The sequence below is a fragment of the Eurypyga helias genome, unplaced genomic scaffold (assembly GCF_000690775.1).
Source record: "Eurypyga helias isolate BGI_N326 unplaced genomic scaffold, ASM69077v1 scaffold30787, whole genome shotgun sequence".
Lineage (NCBI taxonomy): Eukaryota > Metazoa > Chordata > Aves > Eurypygiformes > Eurypygidae > Eurypyga > Eurypyga helias.
The window spans coordinates 9,146-20,213 of NW_010262854.1; the positions used below are offsets into that span (position 1 = coordinate 9,146).

Below are 11,068 nucleotides of genomic sequence, written 5' to 3' on the forward strand. Positions count from 1 at the left end.
GTCGTGCAGCCATAGGGGCTGGGGTGCGTCCTGGTTGCTGCCAGAGGGGCAGGTGTGTGCTGTTTGACTCTGTTTCCCCTGTTTGCAGGTACACTCCCGTGGGCCGCTCCTTCTTCTCCCCCCCTGAAGGTTACTACCACCCCCTGGGAGGTGGCAGGGAGGTCTGGTTCGGGTTCCACCAGTCGGTCAGGCCTGCCATGTGGAAGATGATGCTCAACATTGACGGTGATGTATTTTTCACGCTGGGGAACTGCCGCGGTGGGGCTGGGTTTGTCTGAGGAGGCTGGGTCTGGCCAGCTCTTGGGCCAGGCCTGTCTGCTGGGAGAGGGCAGAGACGCATCGTGGTATCTGTCCCGCAGTGTCGGCCACCGCCTTCTACAAAGCCCAGCCTGTAATCGAATTCATGTGTGAGGTGCTGGACATCCGGAACATCGATGAGCAGCCGAAGCCCCTCACGGACTCGCAGAGAGTGCGTTTCACCAAGGAGATCAAAGGTAGAGCCCCCGGGGTGTGCTGGGGACCAGTCCTCAGCTGGGTGCAGCCCCAAACACCAGCTGTGGCTTGTCTGCTGCCCAGCCCCTGCGGCGAGGTGAGGGGACACGGGGGTGCGCGTTTAAAATGTCTCCTGGGGTGCTGTTGCCTCCCTCCTGCGCTTCACAAGGCATCTGCAAGCGCGTCCGCTCTGCAAATGGTTAATTATTTAAGAATTAAGGCAGGTGTTGGCGGTGTCCCGGGGAAGTTGGGTGAAGGGGAATTTCTCCCGCCTTTTCCAGTGACTCTGCTGTGTTTCCCTGTCTTGCATCAGGTCTGAAAGTCGAGGTTACCCACTGCGGGCAGATGAAGAGGAAATACCGCGTGTGTAACGTTACCAGGCGGCCGGCCAGCCACCAGACGTAAGGCGGGTGGGAAGATGCCCTTGGAAAAATCCAAGCTGTTCTCCCTTTTAGCAGCTGCTGGTGTCGTTGGAGAGAGCTGGACGAGGAAACTCCAGCCTGTGATGGCCAAGGGGGATACGTTTGGAGCTCTGCAGCAGTTCTGGGCACAGCAGCTCCTTGTCGTGTGCGGTGAAGGTGGCGGGATGCAGGGAAAGGGGGAGTGCAGAGGATGCTGTGTCTGGCAGGCAGCACGCTGCAGCGGGTGGGAGTGAACATGCCAACATGCCAGGAATTGTCCTACTTTTTACCTCCAAGTTTGGTTTTCTCGTTTCTTAAAATAGACACTACCAGAGCAAAAGCTTTGTCAGGGGATAAAGCAATTCCCTGCCTTGAAATTATTTGCATGTGTCTGGGAGCAGACTGGGCTGGGCCTCCCTCTGAGTCGGGTGGCTGCAGCACTGGCGAGGGGAGTGGCAGAGTACCCTCAGCACCAAGCTGTCGGGTGCCACAGTCCACGGGCATTTCCAGGGCTTGCCAATGGGAATTGCCCCTGGAGAGGCTTGGGAGCAGGATGGGATTCGAGGCAGAGGCTGCAGGGACAGTGCTGGGGCAGGAGGGCTGGCTGCTTGCTGAGTGGAGCTGGAGGTGTGTGTGTGAGGATGTTTTGCAGGCTGTCCACCCCCCACATTTCTGCAGTGTTTCTGGAAATTTTGCCAACAGTAAAAAGTAAGGGGGGGGGTGGGGAAAAAGGCAGCAACAAGAATTTTTGGCTCACACTGTACAAACCCAAGGGCTGGCAGAAAATCTCTCTTCTTGCCTGATACCAAACCAGCAGTCCCTGCTCAGTCCAGCACTGTCAGGCTTCAGAGCCCTCTCCAAAGGGGGGGCACCTCCCTCAGCATGGCCATGTTTCCTCGGTGCACAACCCCATCTCCGGGTGTATCCCACTGATGTTCATACGCCCACTTCCCCTGTGCTCCACCACTGTCAGGTCCCAGCCCTGGGGCTTGGCCAGTGCAGGAGGAAAGTGACCACCAGGAAGTTTGATTTTCCCCCCCCTCGCCATGGTTTTGAAGGGAGATACAGCCCTCCGCTGTGGTGCTCTGCCTGCCCCGCAGCCACTGCCCCATACCAGGGTACCAGGAGAGGCTGGTTAGCCATTGCCTGGAGCTCTGCTCGGCTCCCTGGGAGGGCACCAAGCTCAGAACTCCTCCTGAGGGCCAGTGTGCTGTGTTTATGTACCTGACAGTGGCATGCGTGGCATGTCCTGCAACAAACGTTGGCCCCGCTTAGCTGGATTAGTGAGGGAGAGCTTTATTTAGGGACCTCAGTCCCACACCAGGGTCAGTATTCCTGACTCAGTTTCTGAAAATACCACTGTTGTGTTTTTTATTTTCTTTTATGGTAGCTTGGAGTGGGAGCCTGCCAGTTCCCTCTTCCCAGCCAAAGTCGTGCTTGAGGTCTGGAAGTGTGTGTTTTGAGTAGGTGCATCCTTCATGTCCTGCCTCTGCCAGGTTTCCCCTGCAGCTGGAGAGCGGTCAGACAGTGGAGTGCACAGTGGCTCAGTACTTCAAGCAGAAATACAACCTGCAGCTGAAATACCCCCACCTGCCCTGTCTCCAGGTTGGCCAGGAGCAGAAGCACACGTACCTGCCCTTGGAGGTGAGTGGCTCTGCACTGCCGGGCACCCCGGCTCTTGGGCACTGCGCAGAGCAAAGGCAAGTGGCCTTTGCTGGCAGATGTGTTGCAATATTCTGCACATAATGTGTTGTGGGCACTATTTGCTTCATGTTGACCTGGCAAAAGCTACTTCTAGTAAGTGAGGGAGGAGACCAGACTGTAAAAATGCCATTTTTTAGGCTCAGCACCTCCTGTTTGGGGTTGGCTGCAGGGCCTGAGTGCCATACCTGCAGGGCAGCTCAGCTGTGGTCCCCTGGTTCTGTCCTGTCCCTAACATGCAGCTGCTGTCTCTCCCCTCCTGTGTAGGTGTGCAACATCGTGGCAGGCCAGCGGTGCATCAAGAAGCTCACAGACAATCAAACGTCAACCATGATAAAAGCAACAGCCAGGTCTGCCCCTGACAGGCAGGAGGAAATTAGTCGCCTGGTACGTGGCATGAGTCCCTGGGAGGAGGGCTGTGGTTCTGATGGCAGGTTAGAGTATGTGTGACCAACCTTGGTGCAGAAGATGCCGGATGGGTGGCTTGGTTTCATCCCCCTTTTCCCACTGAATCCCGGGTCAGAGGTGGCTGTGTGTGTGTAGTGGAGCCCAGCTCAAAGTGACCGTGGAAACTTGTGTGCAGCAAAGTCAGGTCCTCACGCTGATGGAACCTGACCCAAAGGGAGCTGCAACTAAAAACAGGAAAACAAATTAGAGTGATAACCCTGGCTCTGGGTGTACAGGGGGGCTGTGCCTGGTGGGGCTGTGATACAGGAACACTGACAAGCTGGGCGAATCAGGGGAATGGTAAACCTGACTCTGCCAACAGCCGGGCAGGAGCTGGTCAGTGGTGCTGTTGTTACCCAAATGGATGTCTCTGCGCTTTCAAAGCTGGGCATGTTTGATAATCCTTCTCAGACTCCTGATAAGTCTCTTGCCAGTCTGACTGAACCTTCCTGTTGAAGCCTGAAATCTCAGGAGCAAGCTCTAGAGAACATGACTTTAGGTGCCCGTGTTTCCTGGCCCACTGAAGCTGCAGGGGTGCAGCAGTTGGTCTCGCTCCCTCCCATGGCCCTTTCTTCCCTCTGCAGATGAAGAACGCCAGCTACAACCTGGATCCGTACATTCAGGAGTTTGGTATCAAGGTGAAAGATGACATGACGGAGGTGACGGGGAGGGTCCTACCAGCACCCATCCTGCAGTACGGAGGCAGGGTAAGCAGGGCTGCACGGCCCGGGTGTTGGGCTGCGTTGTGCAGAGATGCTTTCACGCTAGAAAATGCTGTTTCTGAAGAAAACTTGTGCTACCTTCAGGTTTGTAGGTTAGAGCTGGATTTTTTTATCAGAATGCCTTGGGTTTGGGTTTTTTGGAGTTTTTTTGCAATATAACTGTTCTGAAAGTGTAGTCAAGAGTCATTTGGTGGCAAAAAAAGTGAGCCGAAGGGGAGAGGGATGCTCAGGTGAATTTTCCATCACCTTTGTGGAGCTGAGACTCTGCATTGCCCATCGCCAAGCACCGTGGCAGACCCACACCTCCGGCGAGGACATACGGCTTTGTGATGGGAAGCACAACCGCGGCACGTGCGGGCGCTCCCTGGGGCCGCCGGCGTGGGGCGGGTCCTGCTCCCTGCCTGGTGGGACGCGGCAGCGCTCTGACCGTCTGTTTGCCTTGCAGAACCGGGCCATTGCAACTCCCAACCAAGGCGTGTGGGACATGCGAGGGAAGCAGTTCTACAACGGCATTGAGATCAAAGTCTGGGCGATTGCTTGCTTTGCCCCGCAGAAACAGTGTCGAGAGGAGGTGCTCAAGTAAGGAAAGGGGCAGCCTGTGTGGGTGGGATGCCTCGGGGGAGCTGTGGCTCATGGTGCGGCCTCCCTGCTGCTCCTAGCCTGGGTCCTTCATCCTTCACGCTGGAATTGCTCATGGTATGGATTTGATCCAGGTTCAGACTGCGAGTTCAGTGTTGTTTGTGTTAGTTTATCAGAGTGAATGACTGTTTCTCCTGGCTGCAAACAGTCCCTGAGCCACGGCAGAGCCTGCCAGGTTGGAGTGGGCACATCGGCCCTCCAGCACCTGTGAGCTGACAGGCTCTCCTGGACCTGCTCTTTGCATCAGGTGGTACAGTATCATGATCTGCTGCTGCCAGCCTTAGAGCTGTATCAAACTCTTCTCAGCCAAATCTCCTCAGAGAGATGGGGTTGTGGGGGATATTTAACTAAAAGTTTCCCCAATACCCTTTCTGAAAAAGTAGGATTTATGGAGAAAGTATCTTAGCTTGCCATGGGTTATTACAGACAAGTCTTGAGCTTTCTGAAAAGCTTTTGTAGCTTAGAGATTCTCTGCTTTGGTAGCAAAGTGGCACGGAGTGGGCAGAGTTTATTGGATTTAGGGAAATGGTCACCTTGGGTTTGGATTCTGCCAGGGGCTTGGGTTTCTCCTGACTGAGTGGTTCATTGAGGCGAGCATTTTCTGTTTCTCTTCTGGGCGTTTGGCGCAGTTAATGTTTGGGATGGTTTGGAGCAGCTCAAAGTCTCTATGTCTGCAATAACTGGGCAGAGGTGGGAGTGACACTGCACTCCTCTTGTGACCCCTCTGGGGCAGAGCTGGGAGCCCCATGCTCTCTCTGGCTCTCCCTGCATCAAATTTATCCTTGGCAATCCCAAAATCCCAAGTGTGGCTGAGCACTTTGTCCAGCTGTTGAGTGAAGGCTTGCATCACCTTTGCAAACCATCTGGAAATCAAACAGGTCTGCTACCCCATTCTCCAGCAACGGAGAATGGCTCACAGCTCCGTTGCTCTTCGGGAAGAGTCTGTCCCTGGGAAGGAGGGTACCAAGGGGATGGTTCAGCTCTAACACGTGTTGGTGTTGCTTTCCTGAGCTGTACGCTTGCTGGATGCTGTAAAACCACAGACGTGGTGATGCGATGTCCCTGTCTCCGTCCTGGGCCGCAGTGCTCCAGCCACGGGTCCCTTCTTGCTCTGTGGCCAGGGTGCATGGAGGGGCTCCGGGCTGAATGCTTCTCCTCCCGGGCACAGGAACTTCACGGACCAGCTGCGCAAGATCTCAAAGGACGCAGGGATGCCGATCCAAGGCCAGCCCTGTTTCTGCAAATATGCCCAGGGTGCAGACAGCGTGGAGCCCATGTTTCGACACCTCAAGAACACCTATTCGGGGCTTCAGCTCATCATTGTCATCCTGCCAGGGAAAACACCCGTGTACGGTGCGTCTGGGATGGGGGCAAACGGGGAGAGCACAGGGGCTTTGCTCTCGTTCGACAGGGCTGTCTCTGCTCCTCCTTCAGTGATTCCTCTCCTTGTTTTGGAGGATGCTGCTGGAAGCAGGATGTTGCTGGTTGCTTGTCTGTTCACCTGCTTCCTCTGCTCACAGCTGAGGTGAAGCGTGTTGGGGACACCCTCCTGGGAATGGCCACGCAGTGCGTCCAGGTCAAGAACGTGGTGAAAACCTCCCCGCAGACCCTTTCCAACCTCTGCCTCAAGATCAACGTCAAGCTTGGCGGGATCAACAACATCCTTGTGCCTCACCAGCGGTTCGTACAACTCCTGCCTCTTGCATTTTGGTGGCTTGTTTCCCAAGTCCCTTGTGGTGCTGCCTCCTGGCTTTATCTGGGGAAAAGGGGTGGCTGCACAAAAACAGCTGTTAGAAATGGGTGTTTGCAGCTTGTCGCGCCTTGTGATGAGCTTTTGATGTGACTAGACCAGAGCCTGGAGGTCAGGAGATGTCCTCTGTGTGATCTGCTCGCCTCCATCGGGCTGTGCGTCACCCTGAGGTGACCCCAAAAGGCTGACCGCTGCTTTCCCTTCCCTCCCACCAGCTCTGCCGTCTTTCAGCAGCCGGTGATCTTCCTCGGGGCAGATGTCACTCACCCACCAGCAGGAGATGGGAAGAAACCCTCCATAACGGCTGTAAGTTCCCCGTCCAGGGCCAGGCTTGGGGCAGGGACGCAGGCGCTAGAATACGGACACGCGAGTCCCAAAGGGGCTGTGTCACGACTGTCCCCGCGGTGACACTTCTCAGGGTGGCCCCATGCCCTTATGGGTGTTTAGATCCCACTCCCAGGGAGGTGGGTCCCTGATTCCCTCCTGCCTCTACGCAGAGGAGCTGCAGTTTTGGGGAGCTGCTGGGAGAGCTGGCAGCTGCTGGCAGATGGGGCTCATGGTGTGCTGGACCCCACGAGTGCTGCCAGAGGGGGTCTGCTGTGCGCGCTGGAGTCACCCCGGTCCTGCAGTGCAGCCCTCGGAGAGACCTTCCCCAGGCTGGAGAACTGAGGTGCCAGGGCTGCTGCCGTGCTTTTTGGGGAGGAGGATTTCCCTTCGCCCCAGGGGAATACCAAGCATCCACCGAGTGAAGCACCACGCATGTGCCGGCGAGGCTGGGTGGCAGCTCGCGTCCTTCGCGGGGTCTGAGGCGTCTCCTTGTGCTTGTTGCAGTGGAGGAGAGTGTCAGGTTCTCAAGGCCTCTGTTTCAATTAAGCGTGTCAGGATTTTCCTATTAAGTTCTTAACTTTGCAGGACTCATAGCTCAGGTTTTCCTTGGCATGTAAATGCGTCTTTGGAGGAGTGTTTTTTTCTTAATTAGGAGGGGTTGGGAAATGCTTTTGGCTGTTGGCTGTAGGTGTGGGTGGGATAGAACAGTCAGTTTCCTGGCGGCAACGCTTCCACTCTGAAAACATTTTCTGTGGGTTTTTGTACAGGACCACTGTGGGGTGGTTGTTTGGGTTTTTTCCTTAATTTTTATAAAAACTTTTTTGAAGCTGCAGGAAAAGAGAACGGCTGAGCCTGCAGATGGCCTTGATCTTGCCCTTGCTCTGTAGTTAATTAGACAATAGAAGGGGGTGGCTGAGGCCAAAGGAAACATTTTCTGTTCAGCACATCACTCTGCTGGTGCAGCCCACAGCTCTGTTTGTGAAGCAAAAGTGAAACCCGCACAGAGGGTGGTGACAGAGGCTCCACGCCGCTGAGGATGTGGGGTCTGCGGTGCTTTCCCTGCGCTCAGGGGGGACGTGGGCCGGGCATTTTTCAACCAGTGTGGGCCAGCACCTGCTGTGACGCCTGTGACTCACGCTGCACCCCCAACCCTGCGTCATGGCCGAGCCTGGCTGCTCTCGCCCTCTTTGCCCTGACGTCTTTGAGGTCTCCCCCGACCCCGGAGCCCCCAGCTGCTATGGGAACTCCCCGCTTGGTTACTGCCGTGCGGTGACAACCTTGCCATGTCCTCAGGAGGCGGCAGCACTGGCGGGGCAAACCGCAGCCGTGTCTGGGGCAGCTCTGCTGCAGGAGGGCAGGGATGCCATGGCAGCAAATGCTCTTGGCAAACGTTTTTTTGCCCACCTTTTGGGCAGCCTGGGGCGATCAGGGCATTTGTGCTGCAGTCGGAGGGGTCAGGAGCTCACGGGTGTTGCTGTGATACAGACCTCGACAGCGGCACTGCCGCTGCAGGGAGGGTTCTGTACCCAGGGTGTCATCGTCCTGGCAAAACAGCTGAGCAGGGTTTGGGGACACGGTCCTTTGGGGAAGCCAGGAACCTCTGAGCGAGGGATGGGGGAGAAGGGCTTACACAGGTGGAAAGCACAGCCTGGCTGCCCCCTCGCCCCTCTGCTGTTGAGCAGGAGGAGTGAAGCAGGGGCAGTGCAGAAACAGTCCCCACAGCCACATCACTCAGTGGCACCAGCCCACTCGGTGGCACCAGCTGAGTTGTCTTACTGGAAATTCCCAGTAACATGACAAAGGGCACAGCATTGTGAAACCAGGATGTGGCCACAACCAGGGATGTCCTTTTTGGGTGCCAGTTGCCTGCACAGTATTTTCTGTCCCATCTCCCAGTTTGTGAGCTGGGATGCTCTGCTCACTGCCAGCTGGGAGTGTTGGAAGCAGGCAGAGGCCAGGAATGTCCCATGTCCCCTCTGTCTTTCCCATCATAATGCATGGGCCCGTCTCTGTTGCTGCAGGTCGTGGGCAGCATGGACGCCCACCCCAGCCGGTACTGTGCCACGGTACGCGTGCAGCGTCCTCGCCAGGAAATCATCGAGGACTTGTCCTACATGGTGAGGGAGCTCCTCATCCAGTTCTATAAATCCACCCGCTTCAAACCCACCAGGATCATCTTCTACCGTGACGGCGTTCCCGAGGGGCAGCTCCCACAGGTGAGGACCCCCCAGATAGCAGGGCCACACCAGCTCCTGTGGGGTTCCCTAAGGGTGCCCGGGGATGGCTGGGTGCTGGTGTGTCCCCTCACTGTGCGTGTGCTTGTCTCTCCAGATCCTTCACTATGAGCTCCTAGCAATCCGAGATGCCTGTATCAAACTGGAAAAAGATTACCAGCCCGGCATCACCTACATCGTCGTCCAGAAAAGGCATCACACTCGTCTCTTCTGCGCAGACAAGAACGAGAGGGTGAGCGCCACGGGGTGCTGAGGCCGACAGCAGCGCATCTCTGGCCTTTGGGAAGAGCCAGCCCTGACTTGGCTGAGGGGAAAGCTCACTGCTGGCAGGCACAGAGCTCACTCTTCAATGAAACGTGCTGCTCGGTTGAGTCCTGCATCCATGCGGATTAGGCTGTTTCTAGAAACCCAGACAGCTGTTTGCTGTTACTGTGAGTTACTGGGTACTGATGATCCTGGTGACTCTTGAAATAGCCTCTGTCAGCTTGAAAACATCTGTTGTTTTGGTGATGGCTGTAGCCACTGACGTGACAGGATGAATAACCCCTCGCTTGCTCACAGCTTGTTCGTGTGTGCTGTGCAATAACACTGATGGCTGTAGCTCTTCCTAGGTTTGATCTAAATTTGGTGGTTAGATCTAATCTACCCAGACTCTGGCTTTACCTGAGCCAAGAATTAATCTTGGGAGCTGAGGGCAGTTTGTGATCAGGGTGCAGAAGCCCCAGCACCTGATGGCAGAGACACCTGTATCACTCTCTGCAGAGTTTTGCTCACGTAATCCTCATTTCTGCAGCAGGATGGGCCAGTGCTCAGCCCTCACCCTGCCTGCTTCCCCCCTGATGCTGTTTGCTCTGTCTCCATGTCACGCTCGGTGTTGGTGTTTGCAGAAAAAGGCCAGCAAACCTGTTGGGGCAGGGAACAGAGCAGGATGAGCTGCTTCTGTCCCCTCTGACAGGCACGTGGGGAGCAGTTTTGCACGGTGTTCTCCAGCTAAGATGGGGACCATGTGCTGCGGTGCAGGGCAGGCGTGTTACAGATGGTGCTCTGGGCAGCTGGAAGTAACCAAACACTGCAGTGCTTGGATCTCTTTCTATTCCTTATAGATTGGAAAGAGCGGGAACATCCCAGCAGGAACAACAGTGGATACAAATATCACCCACCCCTTTGAGTTCGACTTCTACCTGTGCAGTCACGCAGGCATTCAGGTACGGCGCCGTGGAGCCGGCTGTTGCGACGCTGCTGGTTTTCCTGGGCTCCCGTTGCAGACTGCGCTCGCGGGCATCGGTGCAGACAGCTCCGTCCCAGCTGCCGTTGCCGTGGTTTGGCGAGCAGGTGCCGGGATGACACTGCTGCAGCATGATGTGGCACATGCTTGGGGTCTTTCCTGGAGCCAAGAATCTCTCCTCTGAGATTTTCCTCCTTTGGAGTGGCCAGTTCAGCAGCTTGTCAGCTGGTGTCTCTGTGCTGGGCTCGCTGGGGCGCCGTGTTGTCAGCAGGGACCTGTTGTCTGGCCGTGGGTGGGAGAGCTGGGGCCAGGCATCCCCAGAGCCGGCAGCTTGCTTTGCAGCTTCCTTTCTTCAGGCAGCCAAGATTAATCAGGAACCTTACTGAAAAAATGGCACTCAGTTCATCCACAGCTGCTTCCGCAAGGAGTTTTTTTGGCTTCCTCTCCTCCCTGCAGGAACAGTGGGGATCTGGACCGGTTTGGAAGCTGGGTGTGACACAGGGTGCTGTGGGCTGTGTGGTGGTGGGAGCCGGGCTCGGGGCAGCTGCATTACTGGCTCACATCTCGGCACTAAGGGCTTTCCTGCCCTGCACTGCTTGGCCACGTGTGGGGTTCTCAAATCGAGGGGTGCACAGGCATCTCCCTCCCAGGCTGTCTGCCGGGTCATTTGCATCAGGGAGGGGCTGATGAAGATGTGAAGCAGCTGCCTGTGGCTGCTGGGGTCAGCACCTCTCACACTATCCCCTCTCCTTCCCAGGGCACGAGCCGGCCATCCCATTACTACGTACTCTGGGATGACAACCGGTTCACCGCGGATGAGCTGCAGATCCTCACGTACCAGCTGTGCCATACCTACGTGCGCTGCACCCGCTCCGTCTCCATCCCAGCCCCAGCATACTACGCCCGGCTGGTGGCATTCCGAGCCCGGTACCATCTTGTGGACAAGGAGCACGACAGGTGAGGGGGCTCTGCCCACAGCCCAGGGAGGGGCAGGAGGCAGGAGCCCCAGGTGCTTTCCTGCCCTGCACTGCTTGCCCACGTGTGGGGTTCTCAAATCGGGGGGTGCACAGGCATCTCCCGCCCAGGCTGTCTGCCGGGTCATTTGGATCAGGGAGGGGCTGATGAAGATG

The 11,068-nt window shown here is 56.4% G+C and overlaps 1 protein-coding gene across 1 annotated transcript in view; it reads left to right on the plus strand.

Annotated features, from left to right (window-relative positions):
* The window catches only part of LOC104512770 (protein argonaute-1), an 18,281-nt gene that overhangs the window by 5,942 nt on the left and 1,271 nt on the right, over window positions 1-11,068 (plus strand). Inside the window, exons 5-18 of the mRNA XM_010155872.1 lie at window positions 89-225; window positions 360-494; window positions 806-893; window positions 2,390-2,537; window positions 2,862-2,981; window positions 3,626-3,748; window positions 4,209-4,342; window positions 5,571-5,755; window positions 5,923-6,082; window positions 6,368-6,458; window positions 8,501-8,695; window positions 8,811-8,945; window positions 9,817-9,918; window positions 10,696-10,895. Coding sequence (XP_010154174.1) covers window positions 89-225; window positions 360-494; window positions 806-893; window positions 2,390-2,537; window positions 2,862-2,981; window positions 3,626-3,748; window positions 4,209-4,342; window positions 5,571-5,755; window positions 5,923-6,082; window positions 6,368-6,458; window positions 8,501-8,695; window positions 8,811-8,945; window positions 9,817-9,918; window positions 10,696-10,895 — 1,953 coding nt within the window. The remainder of the gene's footprint in view (window positions 1-88; window positions 226-359; window positions 495-805; window positions 894-2,389; window positions 2,538-2,861; window positions 2,982-3,625; window positions 3,749-4,208; window positions 4,343-5,570; window positions 5,756-5,922; window positions 6,083-6,367; window positions 6,459-8,500; window positions 8,696-8,810; window positions 8,946-9,816; window positions 9,919-10,695; window positions 10,896-11,068) is intronic.